Here is a 21,277-nt window from a genome sequence, read left to right as displayed (position 1 = left end):
GCATGATGGAGGAGGCTGTTTGAGGAATATGAATTGGTGAGTAAGAAGAGAGTGACCAGTTCTGAGTCTGGTGAGAAGAACTTCAGATCTACGCTGAAGTTGTTCAGAAGTTTTCCACAAAGATGTAGTGTTTTTTATTCTTTTTAGTTTATTTGAGCTAGGGATTAGAGACCATGAAAATTGAAACACTTCATGCATTAAAGTTTTTGAATGGAGCTTTAGGTCTGATAGAGGGATTGGAATGTTGGCAAGGGGGAGGTGCAGGTGTGCTTGCTTAGCTATTTTATCAGCCAACTCATTACCATGAATCTGGGAGTGTGAAGGTATCCAGCATAGTATGGGTGTGCTATTTTGGAAGAGTTGCAGGAGTTCAACAATTTCAAGTGATATAGGATGTGAATATTTTGACCTATAGTTTTTTATTGATAAAAGAGCTGATAGTGAGTCAGTAAAAACTGTAACTTTATTTAATGAAAAATCAAGGGAATATGTTATTGCAGATTTAATTGCATATAATTCAGCAGTGAGAATGGTGCAAAGGGAGGGGAGAGCAATGGGAATAGAGATATCGTCATGAATGATAGCACATCCAGTGAATTGTTTGGTTTTTGAGCCATCCGTATATATGTGACTGTATTCTTTATACTTGTCAAGAAGAAGAAGAAAATGTCTTTTAAGTATGATGGGGTTGGTGAGATTTTTATTAAATTCTGTCAAAGATAGGTCAATGATAGGGTTAAAAGATTGCCAAGGTGGGGTAGGGTTTACTAGCAAATGGTGTATTTTGATGTTATTTTCTTCTACTTGTTGTAGAAAAGATTGGAATTTTACAGATAGTGAATGCATGGGAATCATATATTCCAACTTCAAGTTGAAATCTGGGTTTGATTTTATGTTCAAGTATGTTGATGTAGAAATGTACTGTCTACGTATGTCAAGTGGACATTCAGAAGCATCATTGAGAAGACTTACTGTGGGGGTAGTTCTAAATGCTCCAGTGGAAATCCGTACAGCTGTATTTTGGATAGTGTTTAGCCTGCTGAGGCGATTTTCAGGAGCATAGGTATAGATAGAGCATCCATAATCTAAAACTGGTCTGATGAGTGTGCGGTATAGTTTGAGTAAGGTATGACGATCAGAGCCATAAGAGGTGTGTGAAAGTTTCTTAAGTAGGTTCATTTTTTTGAAGCATTTAGATCGGATTTCTTCTATATGAGAGGACCAGGAGAGATTATTGTCAAAGTTAATACCTAAGTATTTGATAGTGTTGAGGGTTGGAATTTGAGTATTGTTGAAGTGTATGTTTAGTTCATGAGTACAATTATTTCGTTTGCAAATATGTAGGGCAGCTGATTTGGAATGAGAAAATTTTAAACCATTTTGTTGTGACCATGATAGCAGCTGGTCTGTGGCTTGTTGTAGTAGAGATTCGCCAAGTTCTATGTCATTACAAGATAGAGAAATGTTGAGGTCATCAGCAAATAAAGCTTTTTTGATTGGAGAGGGAATTGCTTCAGTGAGGTCATTAATTCCTACAATGAATAGAGTTGGGCTTAACACAGCACCCTGAGGAACTCCATTGACAAGAGAGTATTCATCAGAGATTTCACTTGAGATTTTAACTCTGAAGTGTCTATCTTTTAAAAAGTTGGCTATAAAGTGCAGTAAGTTACCTTGGATGTTCCATGAGTGTAAAGTTTTAATAATTTTAAACTTCCAAATAGTATCAAAGGCATGACTAATGTCATAGAAAACTGATAGGAAATGAGTTTTATTCTTTCTAGACTTGTTGATTTCAGAGTTAATGAAGGCTAACTGATGAAAAGTTGATCTAGAGGAGCGGAAACCACATTGAGATGGGGATAGTTTTTTGGTTGATTCAAGGATCCATAAAAGGCGCCTGTTTATAATTCTTTCAAATAGTTTGCAGAGGTTGGAAGTTAGAGAGATTGGGCGATAGCTGTTGATATCAAATGGGTTTTTATCTGGTTTCAAGAGAGGTAGAACTATTGCAGTTTTCCAGCAATTTGGAAAAGAATGAGATGTCCACATTTGATTGAAAATTTCCAATAGTAAGAGGGTCACATTTTCTGGTGCATTTTTGATGAATTGTAAGTGAATTAAATCAGCACCTGGGGCTGAGTTTCTAGCTGATGAAAGAGCTGTGTTAAATTCTTCAATGCTAATGGGGGAATTATAAGGTTCATTTGTAGCATCATCAATATGAAGAGTAGGTTCATTGTTTAGTTTAAAATTGAGGAAGTTCTGGTCAAGAGCTTCATCACTAGAGGTTTTAGCAAACATCTGGGCAAAAGCATTAGTAATGGTGTTGGGATCATAGATAGAGCAATTGTCTACTTTAATACATTTTGGAGAGGGGTTGAAATTTTTGGAGCCAAGTTTTTTAATAGCTGACCATAGTTTACTAATTGGAGTTTTATAATTAATATTTGAGATAAAATTCCTCCAGGAGGATTTCTTTGCTTGCTTTATAATGTATTGAGCCTTAGCTCTTAGTCTGCGGTAGTTAATGAGGTTGGTTTCAGAAGGATAATTTTTCAATAGTTTCAAGGCTTTCCTACGATTTCGAATGGCTAAGGCACATTCTTCAGTCCACCAGGGGACACTTTTTCGTTTGAATGGATGGATTTTTGGAATTGAAAGTTCAGCAAAGTGTAGAATATATTTGCAAAAATTGTCAATAATAATATTTATGTCTTGACTGAGGTCAATATTAGGGAAATTTAGGCATAGCTCTTTGAAAGCTGACCAGTTTGCTTTCTTAAAATCCCATTTAGAAGATGGGTTTTCATTGTGGTTGTTTGGAAGTGAAGAATCACTATATTGAATGAGTTGTGGTACATGATCACTGCCTGACAAATCATCATTATAAAATACTTGAAGAGAGTCACACAGAGATGAGGAGCCTAGAATCATGTCAATTGTAGACCAAGAATTATGAGATGGGCTGAAATGAGTAGGCTGGTCAATATTAAAAAGGGCTATGTTATCTTTATCCAGGATTTGTTCTAATATTTTACCTTTACTATTTGAGTAGATGCTTCCCCAAAGGGGGCTATGGCAGTTCAGATCACCAGTGATGAGAAAGGGAGAAGGTAACTGTTCTATGATTGAGTCAATTTCTTCCTTTTGTACAGATAAACTTGGTGGTAGGTAGACACAACATAGAGATAATGATTTTTTACCAAAGTGTAATGAAACTGCAAGAGCTTGTAAGGAAGTTTGAAGTTGAATTTGAGAGTGATTTATGGAATTTTTGACTGATAAAAGTACACCACCATGGGCGCGATCCATTTGATCTAATTCTTTTCTATAAGTGGAATAATTTTTAATAAAAAATTTTTGATTTTGGCGCAAATTAGTTTCTTGAAGAAGAATTACAGCAGGGTCATTTTGTTTTAAAAGAATTTGAAAGTTTTCATATTTTGAGTATATGCCATTGCAGTTCCAGTTCAAAAAATTTAGGGTCATCAGATCTTAATTTCCACCTACAAGCTACATCTACATAACAATAAATCAGACATGAACATTTATCTAAGACATAAAAATATAGAGATAAATAAACAAGTAAAGATTTGTAAATTATAGAAATTAGAGATCATCATCTGCTGAAGAGTCATCTTGAGGTCCAGGAGATGCATTGGGTTGAAGTTTTTTCTTGAGTTTTGTAAATCTGACTTTCATAGTACGAGTGTCTAAAAGCTGATAGTTTTCTTCTAGAATATTGATGATACCTTGGATGTCGTTGGTAAATTCATTGACCACAGGAATGGGAGATTCTTTACCTTTTACCATGTCCATCAGAAGGCTGAAGTTTGCAAAGTTTATAGGATACTTTTCTTTGTTGATCTCAAAATTACTTTTTATAGGTTTCAATAGCTCTTTGATTGATATAGGTGTCAAAGAGTCATTCGTCTCATTTTTGGATTTTTTAGGTATTGGACTTTTAGGTTTAGTTTGGTCATTATGATGGTTTTCTTCTTTAAGCTGGTTATCATTCTTATTATGTTGGAAGTTGGATGTCTCACTAGTGATGCTGCTGATGTCTGAATCAGTGGGAAGTGGTCTTTTCTTTGGAGAGGTTTCTGGAGAAAAGATTTCTGTCATATCGATGTAATTTTGTATAACTGGAGTGGAAATTGTTGCATTTGGTTGCTCTGGTACTCCAGTTTGGATAAATTTGTCATCAGGTTGGCTAGCTGAAGAATTTTTGGTAAGGTCAATGACTCCATCTGTAGCTGTTGGTTTGAGGTTTTGAATAATATCTTGGTTATCATGGTTGTATGTGCATTGCTTTGATGAGTGACCTAACTCATGACATATGAAGCATTTTATTTTAGAATCATTGAAAAATATCCGATATTGGTCATCCTCGAAATTTATAACAGTTGTAGTAGGGAGCTTGTCCGCGGATTCTTCAGTTACAAATATGGATCTACGTTCTGAAAGAATTGATCGTAGGCTTTCCTTCATTGTGAGATGTAGAAATTTGATATTTGTTGTAGGTATAACTCCGAGACCAGTAATTGTATCCAAAACAACTGAATGAGGAACATGTGGTGGAATATTTGATATAATGATTTTCTTGTTGTTTGTTACATAAGGTCTGGCTTGTAGTTTCTGTCTGTCAATTTCCAAAGTGCCACCACTGTTGAGGAATTCTTGAACAACACTTTTGGATTTCAGATACATTCGGACACGTTTATCGGATATAACCCCACAGTGTAAGATGTTCTCAACACCAATTTGAATTGATAATTTTTCAGCATAATAAGATGCATCAGTACCTGGTACATGAGGGAAGATGATTGCTTGATCTTTCTTGGGAAACATCTCAGATTGGACAGCAGATGCAAAAGATTTTGTTGTGGTACCTGGTCTGTAGTCAGAACCAGTGGTTTTGTTATCAGGTGGAGACATTGTAGATAAAAATGTTTTAATCCGGCTCAGGCGAGCTGAGACCGGAGTGTAGAGAACTTATAACACGATGCACCAGTTATCTACAAATATCAATGCGCAAACGATAAGATAAACAGCAAAACATGCGTAAATAGACGAAACCGAGCTCAACTTATGTAACAGCTAACGCAGCAAAACACGTCCGACTAGGTACACGTCTGATCTAAAAACTCACCTATTTTATTTTTGTCATAGTAGGAGTCCTTTTTTTGAAATTTTTTGATAAAAAAGTGACTCTCTTTGGAAAGTGTTGCCAAAGAGCGAGAGACTTTTAAAAAATATGAATATCGCTTGAACATGCATGATTTTACAGAACCTACACTTTTTTTATAGCGCTTGATATTTTTCAGCAATGATTTTATTTTTATTTTCTAATTCATTGCACTGTATTTTTTTCTCCCTCCATCCTCGAAAAATGGTATTCGAAATTTACTTCCAATACTACAAAAGCAGGAGGAAAAAAACGACTAAAATAAAATTGATTCGCCTATTTTACATCGCCATAGTCTTATTTTATCATTCGTGTTAATAGAGTTGCATAACCAGTTTGCCGTAAATACGTTATACAGCCTTTTTATGTTAATTGTTGACATTATACATTGCGGGGTGGATCGCGGAAAAGAAACATGTCGGAGAATTTTGACCTAGTTTCGAAAATGTCCCTGGAAGAAAGATATTTGTCAAAAATCGTGTTTATTTCACTCAATAGCTCCTTACCCAACTTGCTTTATGAAATATGGCCCAATTACAAAAAATGGTATTTGAGATTCTATGTCGATCTAGCCTACTGTTATGAAAGTTCAAGATTACTTTTAGGGTTCTAGCGAGCGAATTAACAATTTAAAAATGGTTACTTTGGGGTGAATTTTGCATTTTGAGATTTTTTTATCAAATAGTAATTTGCATTGATTATACCAAAACATTGAAAGATATAATTTTCTGATGGGAAAATATTTTTGAACGCGGTATTGCCAACTTTTTGGTCATTATTTCCAATTTCAAAAAACAACCAAAAACTTATAAATTATTTCGGTTTTTTTGAAATTGGCAATGATGACAAAAAATTGGCACCATCTCGTTCCAAATTGTATTTCCTCAACGTCAGAAATTATATTTTTTAAATGGTTTTTGGGAATACCTACCTATTATCTATTAATGAGGAATGTTTAAAAAAATTTTAAAATAAGGAACAAAAAATCAAATTTTTATTTTGAAAAAGATTGCAAGGAATAAATTTTAGAAAAATCGTCGATTTCAGAAAATATGTAATCAAGGTCTTATGTAAAGATATTTTTTAAAAATATAAAAAATTAAAATTTTTATAAAAGTAAGACCATTGAAATTTTTTTTAAGAATCAGGATTCGTTTTAACAAACTGGTTTGCCTTGTTTAGATTGTTCTGATCTTTAAATTGATTTGTATTGGACAAAAAAAAAGTTCTACACACAAATAGAGAAGTAGGTAAATAGAAAACTGATGAAATGAAACATCAAAAACTTTAACTTACAATTTGAATATCTGCAACAAAAGAATAAACACAGTATTGTGCGAATCTTGATATTTTTGTGCCTTTTTTCCCCCTAAATCTGCGAAAATCATATTTTCTGGGATTTTTGATTCAACCCCATCACTTTTCCATTCCATCGCCTTTGGATAAAATTACAGAATTTTTAGAATTTGAAGCTTGTAGTAGTCCTATTATTCATCAATGTCAAGTTTGAGTTAAAATCCTGATTTTAGATCGGACCTTTTTTTTAATCGAATGATTTCAGAGCTTTTGAATTACGATAGTGAATGTTCAAAAAATTTCCTTTCTACGAATAAACCCAGAAAAAATGCACTCATAATCGATTTGAGTATAAGCTCAATTTTTTGGGATTTCACGTGCAATTTACATTCAAATTTCAGATACAACCTCTTTATTTTTCCCTCCACAACTCTTTCGACTTTATAGAATGAGAAAACAACATACATACTCAATACAGAATCGCAATTTTGCTCAGATTCAACAAATTTTTCAATTTTTTGCGATATTTCACTCGCACAAAATGTAGACATATTTATATTCCTCGAATTACTTACACATCAGTTGAGCATATTTCTTGAGAATTACGCCGCATACTGTATTTTACATTGTTCCTAGATTTTCGCCTTTTAAACATGTTTCGTTTTTTCCGCGCCAGTAAAAATATTTCTACAATATCTTCTTCGACATCGTCTCGTCGTCGTGATTTCGAATAGAATCTCGTCAGATTTCTCGCAGCACACAACTCGATAAAAACCCTCGTAATAAAAACGTAATAAAAAAAAATTTAATCGGAGTTACGAGTATATACGTACGATATATGTAAAGCACGATGACATATCCGAGTACAGTAACTCTTTCGTACCGCTTAAAAGCAAATTTCGCATAAATTTCTCCCTCAGGGTTTATCACATACCGCAAAAGCCATTATATTAGAAAAATTTTACCCACATTCAATATCGTATAGCAAATAGTACGTTACGTAGTATATAAGACTTTGTGAAACTTGCCTTATTCCGTTCGTTCGCCGCTACACATAGCCTAGCATACTTTACTTTAATATTCAACGAAAACCAAGTCTTTTGGATGACCTTTTATGTAGACCTTATCGCGCGTTTTACTACAAAAGAAGTTATGCGAAGATTTCGTCTAGGCTATATGTCCTCTCCATGTTATATACGAACTTTCACATTCTGGTAATTCTTTTTATTTTAGGGCAAAAAATGAGAGAAAATAAGAAGAAAAGAAAAAGAAAACGAGGAAAAAATTCCTTTTTCATTTAAAAATTATCATGTTGGAAAGTAAACGAAATGTCTGGTTTGAAATTGATAACGTTGATGTTGAATTATTATCACTATTCGAAAAATGAAAAAAAACTGCGCGCAAATTTTCCATTTTATTTTCTGTTTTTTTGTTCTATATGTCATATGAAATGATAACTAGCTACCTTGCAATTCCATTGGGATAATGTTGGGGCATTTTAGGTGAAATTTTTAAAAGAATTTTATCTCTGTTGTAGTATGTGTAGAATGTTGTTTTATGCGATTGAAAAAACAACGAGGAGAAAATTCATCGGAGTTTTCATTCGAAATGATGTACATTTAATAGGTGTATAGCCAGGAATTTATTTTTCCCTCGAGGTGCTATCGAGCTCTCGACGGTTATGCTAAGTATAATTTTATGAATATCTACGTCGTCGTCGTCGTCGTTGTTGAAAATCTACAACCTTATGGCTTGGTTGGTTTATTTTTCCACTGTTGCGAATTTACCTGGCTGCAGGATTCTAAAGAGGCAAAAAAAAGGTAATAAAATGGTGTTCATTAGAACGCTTGGGTGCTATACGATGGGGATGATTAAAATTACCCAAAAAATCTAGGTAATCCCGGCGTGAAGTGTGACCGCCTGTTCGCCACGACGACGAACCCGTAGTACCAAAAAAGGAATTAACCTTTGTACGACAAAAGGGGTAAAATTTAATCACGTTCCATATAATAATTTAATCTGGACGCGTTTGCGAGTAGAAATTTTCGAAAAATATTCCACCCTTTGATAAATTCTCACCCTAAACTCGTCTCTCTAACGCAACGGTGCGTCTAAAAGTTTTTCTCGACGAGGAATAATTTTCAAGCGTGAAATATTTCCTGTAACAAGTTCGCTTCTCAACTGTTTGTCATCTTATCTTTAACAACATAACTCATGGAGCAGAAATTTTGAAATTCTTCGGGTATCGGACGCGTATACGCGGAAACTGTTGCAATATTTTTAATTCTTTTTTCATTTTCGCAGCCACCGTCGCGTTGTGCCGAATATTATAACCGAGCTTTTAATATTACAACGTAAATATTTGCCTTAAACTTTTTCCACCGATTTCGTGTAACACGTAGTTACGATCTTTTATTAAAACTTAAACGACGATGGGCCTTTTTTTTAGGTGTTGTTTTTTTCTGTCTAGAGACGAGAAAAGTTAAGGGGTGATTGTTTATAAAAAATAATACGTTTTTGGACGTTGAAAATGTGAGAACATATTTTCCATGATCACGTGCTCTTGTAATACAATACCTATTACGAGAATTGTGGAATAAATTGCCTAAAATGGCGAGAGAAACTACTTTTCGAAAATGATTACCTATATTGAAATATCTAACCTTCGGTTTGCTTTTATGTTTTAAAAAAATGCCTTTGGTAATAATTTTCACCTCGTCATATTGAAATGTACGACTCTTTGCAGGTATACGAATTGCAATGAGAGGCAAAGCACATGCTGAATGGAAAGCTATAATTAGTGGAGATCAAAGAAACATTGAAGATGATCAATATTTCATCGATGAGCGAGATATTATATATGGCAAAGGTATGTTTTCTTTTTAATTGGCTTCTAGTGTAACATTGCATATCTATAGGTACCTACATGCTCGTGTCGACCAAATGTGGGTCTATTATGAAATTCATATACCTACTACCCCTACTTATTATACCGATACATATGTACGAATCAATTGAACGAATGCCCCTCGCCCACTTGCATCGTATAATACCTACCTACATCAATTAAGATAATTAGCTAGTACATAATGTGGTTGATGCGACGCGTTCATTATTGAAATTAATTAATTTACAAACTATAAAACATGGGTATCGAAACCAAAAGATAGTTCATTGAAAAGCTCATTGATTTCACAACACAATATTTTGACTGAGTTTTAAAAACTTGAAAAGAAATAAAAAGAGAAGTCTGGCAAAATATCAAAAAGTCGTTTTTAAACATTTTCATTTATTGCACTTCATTAGTTTTTTTTTCTCAAAAGTCAAACTTGCAGATATCTAAAAGTCGGGTCATTCCACGTCTATTCGGCCAAGAAGTGGCAAGGGCGGGGGGCAGCGATTTTTTTTAATTTTTCTCCGTGGAAAGGCCTTTTGAAGAGATGGCCAGTGGCTCAAATCGCAGTTCTCTAGTCCGGTTCTGAAGGCTGCTAGGGTGTGTCAAAGTTTTCAGTCAACTTTAAATATCATCCATTTCTGCAGTGGATTACCTACTCGATAACCGCGATACCTACCAAAATGAAACTTTTTCCAATAGTTAGAGGTTTTGAAAGGCTTTTTGGTGATATCATAAAAATCAGTGTTGCCACTTTTTTTCGTACGAAATCAGCTCGAAAAGTTTTAAAACGTAGTTTTCATATTGTTCTGACTCTCAAAAATTCTGAAAAAAATATATTTTGGACAACTTTTTATGCTGAACAACATATTAAAAAATTGGGATGGCATTATGTTGTCAAGTTGATTTTAAAAAACTGAAAGTTTGCGAAAAAATGCGATTTTTTTATTTAAAACATGAAAAAAAGTTTTGACTGAAGAAATTCACCCATTTGACCCCTATGTTTACGTATCCGTTGAAAAAATTGAAAAACCCCTTTCACTCGGTGAAATGAACTCATTACAAAAAAATCGAAATTCGAAAAAATTCAATTTTCAATTCCAAACATCAAAAAAAGTTTGAATTCATTCATTTGTCTTATTTTGACCTCTTTTCTGACATATTTCATGAAAAAGTTGATAAAAATCACACTTATAGCAACAAAATTGTAATTCGTTCATTATTTGAATTTTGATTTTTTTTTGTGATGAGTTCATTTCATCGAGTGAAAGGGTTTTTTCAACTTTTTCAACGGATACGTAAAAATAGGGGTCAAATGAGTCAACTTCACTAGTCAAGGCTTTTTTTCATGTTTCAAATCAAAAAAGCGCATTTTTTCGCAAACCTTCAATTTTTCTAAATCGACTTTACAACATAATGCCATCCCAATTTTTTAATATGTTGTTCAGCATGAAAAATTGTCCATAATATATTTTTTCCGAATTTTTGAAGCCTTTTAAAACCCCTAATTATGGGGAAATGTTCCATTTTGGTAAGTATCGCGGTTATCGAATAATCCACTGCTGAAATGGATGATATTTCGGGTACATTTCCCCCTACCCACCCATTCACGGAAGGGGGTTAAAAACCACCTAGAAGGTTAGTGCTAGGTTAGTGCTGGTTAGTGCACGCATCCCCGACGTTAGTGCACGCCCCCTTCACCCCCATTTTTTAAAAAATATGTGGGGGGGTACAGGGAAACGTGGTACCCCCCCATTCACGGAAGGGGGTTAAAAACCACCTAGAAGGTTAGTGCTAGGTTAGTGCTGGTTAGTGCACGCATCCTCGACGTTAGTGCACGCCCCCTTCACCCCCATTTTTTAAAAAACATGTGGGGGGTACAGGGAAACGTGGTACCCACCCATTCACGGAAGGGGGTTAAAAACCACCTAGAAGGTTAGTGCTAGGTTAGTGCTGGATAGTGCACGCATTCCCGACGTTAGTGCACGCCCCCTTCACCCCCATTTTTTAAAAAATATGTGGGGGGGTACGGAGAAATGATTTACGAAAAAAGGGGAAGAACGTCGTTGAAATGGTTAAAACCCACATAGTTCGACTCAGTTTCGTTAGTGCTGGTTAGTGCACACACCTACACAATCACTCCTCCCCCCTCCTCTAACTTCCCCTCACCCTCACTATTACACGAAATGTTGGCATCTGGAAAAATGTGTGCTGTGTAAATATCGATGCTTCATTGTCTGTAAAACCACATACTTAGGTATACCATAAGTTTCAATCAGTACAGATTCAATTTTGACTTCTTTATTACAGATACCCTATAAGAGGGCTGAAATTATTTTTTCGGCAAAAAGTTCAACTGGGATATTCTGAAACATCACTCAAAAAAAAATTTCCACCATTCCCGTACGTACCTACCTACTCGACAACTCATTTTTTGAAATAAGTTCAAAACTAGATTTTTTACCAGAGACTAAGAGAGAGGAAACATTAAAAAAAAAAAAAGTTCAATTTGGAAAGTTCATGCATCATTCAACCACTAAAAACAGTAGAAAATTAAACAACTTCTTGAAAATCCCACTTCGAGCCAATGGGCAGTGGGCGCGCACCCTTCCCCCTCCCGCCCGCCCTTATGGGGCGAATAAATTGACAATATGCGTATCGTTTTCATATGAATTGAACCCGCTAAACACGAATATGAAATTGGATTTGTAGTTGCATCCCCCTAAGGAGTTTCTTCGAATGTAGCTTTTATAGAAGGGTTAAAAATGACTTCATATTCGTGTTCAGTGGGATTCTTCGCAAATATTTTGCATTAATGATGCCAAATACACTAAATGAAAGAATCATTGGGTGGGTCCCCTGAAATGGCTCCCCCACTCATGACATGAAACTGAATGAAACCCACATAGATTGATTGTCCACGTTAGCGCAGGTTAGTGAAGCTGCGTATTTCTGACGTTAGTGCAGCCACCCTCTCACTTTTTTGAAAAAAAAAATGTGGGGTGAATCATGAGGAATGATTTACGAAATACGTGTAAAAAATTATTGAAGCATCTAATTAGTTCGATTCATTTTTATTAGTGTTGGTTATAGAGCTTAGCGCACGCAATTACACAATTATTCCTCCTTCCTCTGATCCTCTCCCTCTCCCAATCATCAACTAGTTTATTTGCAGCCCAGTTACTATGTACATGAAAAATTTACCTCACAAAAAATTTTCAACTTTTTTCTTAAAGGGGGAGTCCGAAGAAACATTCCTTGCCCTTGTACTAAAAAAAAGTGGTCCTACCTAAATGGCGGCCATTTTGATTGACATGGCAGCCGAAATCGCAGATTTTGCGTTCCAAAACGTAGGACTTTCACGAAAATTTAAACCAAGACAAAGGTAGATCGAAAGAGCAGGCAAAAATTTATCAGCTGTCAAAATTTCAAAAGCTAAAGTGCCTTTTTCGATTTTTGGTGAATTTTTGAAAATCTAATTCAAGCCAAAGAAATGAGGAGAAAAAATCGAAATTTTATCAAGTTGACATAGAATGCTGAAATTTGGAATATATCCTTTTTTCGAACTGCCAAATGCCTCTACCAGATTTTTGAAACTTGAAACTCCCATACAAAACATCATCAAATGGAGTTGGAAAGCCGAAATTCATTCTGCAAACTCGTCTCAATACGCTACTCATGAAGTCGATTACAAGCGGATTTCAAGTCATTTTGGAGCCTCCAGTGACTTTTTGAAATTTACTGGAGCCTCCATTAGATGCCTGAAACTCGAAATTTCCCTATTGAAACCACCTGCAGTCAATGTCATATCCTATTGAAATTAGTTTGCTTACATTCAACAAAAAAAAAACCAGAAAGTTGAGCAATCTTATTACATTTAACGAAAAAAACAAAATTTTTCAACATACAATTTAAAAAAATTGTAAATAGGTATTAACGAGTAGGTACTCTAAGCTTATACTTAATTAAATTCAATAAAAAAAATTTTCCTTTATTTTAAACAATTTTATGTGTACCTACCTACCCATTTTGCAGAAATTAAACGTTTCTTTATTTTTTTTTACAATTTTCTCGTCAATTACAACTCAGTGGAGTCGTTTGCAAATATTTCGCATTAACGATGGCAAAATTTTGAAGGATAGGTATCATTCTCAAAACCGAGGGAATATTTTGGAACGAAACGGTGCCAAAGCTTCTGATTTTAAAAATTCGAGAAAATTTGCCAAAAATTAAGGAATTTTTTCAATTTTTCAAAGTTGGCAATAATCACCAAAGCATTGGACACACGTGCGTTCCAAAATATTTCTTCAGTCTTCTGAATGATATCTTTCAGTATATCCACAAAATAATATGAAGTCATTTTTAACCCTTCTATAAAAGCTACATTCGAAGAAACTCCTTAGGGGGATGCAACTACAAATCCAATTTCATATTCGTGTTTAGCGGGTTCAATTCATATGAAAACGATACGCATATTGTCAATTTATTCGCCCCATAAGGGCGGGCGGGAGGGGGAAGGGTGCGCGCCCACTGCCCATTGGCTCGAAGTGGGATTTTCAAGAAGTTGTTTAATTTTCTACTGTTTTTAGTGGTTGAATGATGCATGAACTTTCCAAATTGAACTTTTTTTTTTTTTAATGTTTCCTCTCTCTTAGTCTCTGGTAAAAAATCTAGTTTTGAACTTATTTCAAAAAATGAGTTGTCGAGTAGGTAGGTACGTACGGGAATGGTGGAAATTTTTTTTTGAGTGATGTTTCAGAATATCCCAGTTGAACTTTTTGCCGAAAAAATAATTTCAGCCCTCTTATAGGGTATCTGTAATAAAGAAGTCAAAATTGAATCTGTACTGATTGAAACTTATGGTATACCTAAGTATGTGGTTTTACAGACAATGAAGCATCGATATTTACACAGCACACATTTTTCCAGATGCCAACATTTCGTGTAATAGTGAGGGTGAGGGGAAGTTAGAGGAGGGGGGAGGAGTGATTGTGTAGGTGTGTGCACTAACCAGCACTAACGAAACTGAGTCGAACTATGTGGGTTTTAACCATTTCAACGACGTTCTTCCCCTTTTTTCGTAAATCATTTCTCCGTACCCCCCCACATATTTTTTAAAAAATGGGGGTGAAGGGGGCGTGCACTAACGTCGGGAATGCGTGCACTATCCAGCACTAACCTAGCACTAACCTTCTAGGTGGTTTTTAACCCCCTTCCGTGAATGGGTGGGTACCACGTTTCCCTGTACCCCCCCACATGTTTTTTAAAAAATGGGGGTGAAGGGGGCGTGCACTAACCAGCACTAACCTAGCACTAACCTTCTAGGTGGTTTTTAACCCCCTTCCGTGAATGGGGGGGTACCACGTTTCCCTGTACCCCCCCACATATTTTTTAAAAAATGGGGGTGAAGGGGGCGTGCACTAACGTCGGGGATGCGTGCACTAACCAGCACTAACCTAGCACTATCCTTCTAGGTGCTTTTTACCGCCCCTCTCAAAATGGGTGGGTAGGGGGAAATGTACCCTGATATTTCAAGCTCATTGTAAACTTTGACACCTCCTATCAGCCTTTAAAACCGAGCTAGAGAGCTGCGATTTACGCCGTTGGTCATCCCTTCGGAAGGTCTTTCCACAGGGAAAATCCGACCCCCTCCCCTTACCATTTCTTGGTCGAATTGGCGTGGAATGGCCCAGTTTATTTAAATCCAAGTGGGAATTTCAAAAATTGATGATTTTTTCAACTTATTTTTAAGTCTGACATCCTATGTAATAATTGTGATACATTAAGAATTCATCCTTATAATTTTTTCCAAGTTCTTAAAATTCAGACAAGATTCTGAAAAATCAGATACACTCTAAATGTTGGATATTGATTGAAATGGCATGATACCAAAATGTCAGAAAATGGTCATATTTTTCTGTTTTTAAAAATGTGACAAAATGTCGAGAATTAATTGTAATTTTTTTCCAAGTTCTCAAAAGTCAGACAAAATAATGTAAGATCAGGTGGTACTCTGAATATTGGATATTTATAGAATTTTTATGAGTTTTTGAAAGTTGCCATGTCAAAATCAAAATTTTACTAAATTGAGGTGAAAAGCTGAAATTATTTCTCAACTTGATTGGTGATGGCCTTGAGTCATTATTCTAGAGCCTCGTGAAGATTTTTTGGACTTATGTATGTACATGTAGCAGTAGAAATGATCACTTTTTCCACAATAGGCGGTAGAAAAAGAATGTTTCTACGTAATTCTACAAGGTATTCGTGACGTCATACGCATTTTATTTAAGGTATTCGTGACGTCAGCCGCAAGAAATATTCGCGACTCATCAACCCTTCCACGATACCACCACCAATTTGCTACCACCAATGAGACCTACGCGACGCGCGCCATTATGTCCCTACTTTCACACCAAATATCCGTCATCCCTGCCGCTTTTACATTGAACTTTTGCCTTTATAAGCGCCTGCATAAGCGTTTTTTCCTCAGTTGTTAGTTCCAACAACTCACCACGCTAGCTGTTCCAGTTGTTGTACGCATTCCTCCTCACGCTTTCGACTTCTTGCTGCCCAGTGGAATACCTTGGTGACCAAGACTTATGAAATACCAATTTATGCTGTGGATACGCTTTCTAAGGACGCTTGGAACTTATCCCATTCATCATGGACCAACATATCGAGTCATGCCTTACGCGTTCTTATATCTCCACCGTATCGTGGGATATAAGTCATGAAGGATCATAAATGAGGAACCGTGGAATGTAACTAGCACTCAGGCGTCGGGGTTAAAAGCTCGTCAGTAGACACGGCACTCCAGAGAACGCGATGTCCTTAACCAAGACCCCAACAGGGGGTTGTATATGAGCTTTTCGGTTTTGGGCTCAATATGCAACTAAAAACATTGAAAGCCTGCCACCAAATTACGCATTGGATTTATTACGTTTTCTATTGGAAGTTTATAATTATCATTTAATTATAGAAGTCTCATTCATGTAAGTATATGATTTGAGCAACCTGTGATATTACGTGTTTACGCTATCAATACATGAATTTATTATTTGGCTAATTAAGATGTCATAATTTCCTTTGTACGCTTTAACCCTGAGAAGATCTATTATCAGGGTTGCCTACCTGAACAACTTATGACGTTTTCTACTATTTTATGACTTTGTGCTTCACGATATCAAGTTCCCCGTTAAATCCTGTATTTGTTACGGTTCACGAGGCTCCTTAGGAAAGAGTCAGAGGACATAATGTTGGTGGATAATTGCATTTATGCGAAGAAATGCAATTATATCGAGAATCAACAAAAGTAATGTGTTCGAATATGCAATCCACACCCCTACATTGCGGACAAGGACAAGATAATTACTTTCTCCCCCTACATACATAAGTTTAAAGAAATGTGATTAAGTTATGAAACTTTTTTCAATTTTAATTTTTTGATTTTTTCCCTCAGTAATAAATTTTACTTTTCTGCATTAACTGCTTTCCATTATCAACTACCTTGAATTTCACATTAACACCTAGTTAATCAGATTTTTTAAACCGAGTAGGTAATTTCCTTCTAATATTTTGATAATTTCTCCTTCTCTCAAACGAACAAAATTTAAATAATAAAATCTATATATAAACCAACGAATTCGTCGAATAATAGGCGATACTTTCAAATGAAAATTGTACTTTAGTTTTATTTCAATGGTACAAACAATAATAGGCCCTGTGAAAAGTTATTTAAAAATACTGAAAATTGCCAGGTTATACGACGACAAAGTATTTTGTATTCAGGAGATGATGATGACTGTAAGAAGGCGGTGTCTATTCGTCAACACCTAATTATTGCCTTACAAAGAAAATTTGAATCGAAAAATTTCTAGAGGATAAATGAAAAAGCAATTTTTTATTCGTCTCTTTTACTCGCTATTATTACAAATTCTCATCGAGATTTGCTTTTAAAAAAATGGCGTCTGATTCATTGGCGTTATAAACAATTGTTAAAGGCTATAACATTTTTTGACATTAGCCTTTTTTTTTGGAAATGTCATTTTGTGTTCTTCCATATTTTGCCTGTTTTTGATCTAACTGTCATGTCATAATGAAGCCGATGTCAACGCAAATGTTTGAAAATCCAAAATCAACTTTTCTCAATGATTTTTATTATTTTTTTGAAAAAATGTAGGAATTAGAACAGGAATTTTTTGATTTTTGACGAATTTTTGGAGTTTGCAGGAACTGCAGAATACCAAAGTGAAAATTAATTTCAGACTTTTTGGGGGCTCTAATTCACAAATTTGGAGACTAATTTCGAAATTTGCAGGAGCTTCAAACTACCTCTATGCAATTTTTAAAAAAAATTCAGAGCTCGCAGGAGTTCCAAATTATAAAGTCTTTAAATAAATTTCAGAATTTGCAGGGAGGTCAAAAGTAAAATACCTATAAACAAAACTGCAGCGTTCCACCTCAATTTTCACCAAGCCAAGATTTCTTTATAAAAAATTGACATAGTTGAATTTTTAAAAATTCGTCAAATTTTGAAAAATGTAGGTAAGTCTTCGATTTTTCTTTACAGAGTGCGAAAAAATTTTTTCCTGTTGCCGGGAATACCTATAATAGGTTGATGAATAAAACCTAAAAATAAGAAGTCAATTCCAGGTGCAAACTGACAGCGAATCTAGAAGACAAAAAGGAGTGGCAAATCCTCGCTGATCACAAAATAATAAATTATTAAAGGGTACCTACCTAAGAAATTTGTATTTTAGGTGAATTCCGGAGTGGAGGAAGGAGGATGCCTCCCTGAACACAAAAAAAACTAGTCGAAAAGCATAACTTTTTCCTTCAGTTTAGTTCTCGTCTCACGGAAGTCTGGTAACGTATATTTTCCTCCCTTTCCCCCCTTTCACCGTAGGTACGTACGCTTTTCGAGCATAAATTTGTAAGTATCGTTTAACATCTGCCCACGTAATCTGAAAGGCAAAGACTTGGGAAATTTAACAAAACACGATTAAGTATAAGTGATACGGTGTATTCCATTCAAACGTCATGTCACTAAGCCATTTAAAGCTGAAAAGCTTCAATTCGGCGGTAATAGGCGTACGTTGCACGTAGATAATAAGGGGTAATCAGATATAGTATTTAAATTAATTTCAACACCGTGCTTGCGGAGGCTAGAGGGTGCAGAGGTGAAATGTAGCTTGTATATGCGTCACGATTTATTTAAGATAAGAAGCTCTGCTACTCTGTAAACTCGTATAGGTAGTTAGGTACCTACTTCTCGTAGCAGCGCTCGGCAATATAGATTACAGGTGAATAATAAGAAACAAGGAAAATGGCACAGCAGCAACGGTTACTTCGGTAAATACAACTTTACCAGCTGACTTTTCACTTAGTTTAATGTACGGGCTGAGCTTTATCTTTGGATTTGGTTAAATTACGCCCGTTCCAACCGTCTGCGGTTATTTTTCAAAGTAACGTCGGTAAAACTCGGTAATTGGTCATTTTGAAGCGTAAAAAATTGTCGAGAGCTTTTATGTCCGTAATTTTATAAACCATAAGGAAAAGCTATTGAAAATGTCAGTCGACGAATATGTACCTATTTTATTCGTCGGCTGGTTGTTGGCTGGCAGCGTTTTACCTCGTTTTGACAGTTCGCTAGGTTTCATTAAATATTCATGAATGTAATTAGGATTGACAAGGAAAATTTTACTGTACGGATTTGTCTCATGGGTGCTTTATTCCGGTATTAATACAATACTGTTTCCTCTCTCTCTCTCGTTTTATCATCTCTATACCAGCGTAGGCTATATACTCGCTACGAGCAACATTACACATCAAAGCGGCGATTTGTCCAAGTGAAAATTATTTCCAAATGGAAAAATTAACGTATCGTATTCGTTTCGATATACGAATTACATGTTTTCGTACTTTCGTCCTGCGGTTGCCATATACCCCGTAAAGTATTAGCCAAGTTGTATACCTACTATACGCCATCAGCGCCGCCATGTTTTTGTATAAATACCAGAGTAATTTACCGGCTGGGCACATGATTAAAATAGAACAAAGCCAGCATGTCTTTGCCTCTTTGGAACGGTATATATAAAGCGCTTGCTAAAATTAAATTAATAACAGAATTTCGCATGAGTTTATTTTCTAACTTAATTCAATAGATGGAACTGATGCATAAAATGACTTTCTCGAATAAGTGCCATATCGGGTAGCAGATTAGGTAACTTTTGAGCAAACTCGCTTTTCATGTGCAAATTCAATGTACCAAATTGTTTATGTGGACAGCTAAATAGGTAGCCTGCCTACCGTACTGGTCATTTGATTGCACACAAAAAATATGAGAAAAATAAAAATACTAACACAGTTGAAGAAAGAATTCCATAAGACGGGTTCATTATCACCCTTTGTTCTAAGAATCATTTTAAAAACATACAGCTACACTTGCCACTTCATGCATACAGTTCAAAAATTTCAACATTTCGAATAAAAAATTCTGAAAATAGGTATGTGTGCCTACCTCTTTATAGACTTGAATGCCTAAAAAGAAACCATTTTGAAAAATCCAGCATCGATTCTCTCAGGTTTTATGACTTATATATATAAAATAAATACTTGTTCGAAAATTATATTTTCACAAAATATACTACTCAAGTTACTTGATAAAAATTCCAAAAATTTTTACTCTTCTATTCTAGAAAATATTCGCGAAAAAGAATACGATGAGCATTCTTTTTTTTTCGAATGCTCGGAAAACGAGTTTTTAAAAAGCCGTTTCTTCATGAATTATTCGCATTTTTGATTATTCGCCAAAATATGCTCAACATTTCAAGTAACTCCTTCGATAAACGAGAGAAGCAATAAATCCATAAAACATTTTTTTTCATTCATTTTTAACCGAATACTATCTGCAACTTCGACATAATTTTTTCCTCTTTTTTACGAATTCGCGATATAAATTTTTTCGAAATGAAATTACACGAGGCTGCTTGGGTTTTCAAATTGTTGATATCGAACAAAGTTCAAGTCGAATGAAAAATCGTGGCGGAGAAATATTTCAGACTTTTTTTTTGTACTGTGGCATTTAAACTTATAGTCGAAGGTTGTCTGGCTAGCGGCGAGAACAAGGTATTTTTTTTGTAAGTTTTCGACGTGTTTATCTAAAACGGTATCACAAAAGATACACGTAAAAATGAAGGTTTTCATGAGAATATTTCGTCGAGTTGTGTAGAAAATTGAAGCTGAAAAAAATGAATGAAATTTATACTGGTGGTACCTAGGTATACTTATTTAGGAAAAAAGTGAAAAAACACTCAAATTTTGATTCCAAAAACATACACCTACTTAAAAAATAATGTCATGATTAGGATAACCTAATTTTCATTTTAAAAACACTCGTAAGCAAGGCCTGAAATATACGAATATGTCCCATCACCAGAATTTCATCTGCCCAAAGACGATTTAGATAAGCTTTTTTTTAAAAAAAAAATGTTGGCAAAAATATACACCCACCGAAGTACTTATTTATTCAGAGAAAATTACGAAAATTAGTCCTGAAAGTACATATAAACCCCCTCTCCTCTTTGACTAGAATTTTACCAATTCCGATCATTTTAAAGTCCGAAGCGCGATTTTCAACTTCTCCAAGATTTTTGAATTTCTCCAGAAGGTGCAAAATTATTTTTATTTTCTTCATCATCATCAACATCTTAGTCGCAAGCAACTAGTGTGCCCCAAATAACGACCGCTACTCCTCTCTAGCTGTCTTGAGATAGTGTGGCCACAGTCACAACTGAGACAACTATTTTCCGGACTGTGTCAGTCCATCTTGTTGGAGATCTTCCTCTCCATAGTGTCCCACTGTCCCAGGGACCTTGCCAAAGAGAATTCCTTTTTTG

At 35.3% G+C, this 21,277-nt stretch overlaps 1 protein-coding gene across 1 annotated transcript in view; it reads left to right on the top strand.

The window, feature by feature from the left end:
- The window catches only part of LOC135847264 (arrestin domain-containing protein 3-like), a 95,665-nt gene that overhangs the window by 22,896 nt on the left and 51,492 nt on the right, over positions 1-21,277 (top strand). The window contains exon 3 of the mRNA XM_065366721.1: positions 9,234-9,356. Coding sequence (XP_065222793.1) covers positions 9,234-9,356 — 123 coding nt within the window. The remainder of the gene's footprint in view (positions 1-9,233; positions 9,357-21,277) is intronic.

This window comes from Planococcus citri, chromosome 5 (genome assembly GCF_950023065.1).
Source record: "Planococcus citri chromosome 5, ihPlaCitr1.1, whole genome shotgun sequence".
Classification (NCBI taxonomy): Eukaryota; Metazoa; Arthropoda; class Insecta; order Hemiptera; family Pseudococcidae; genus Planococcus; species Planococcus citri.
Note: the sequence above shows the minus strand (reverse complement) of the source record. Positions and strands in the feature narration are given on the sequence as shown.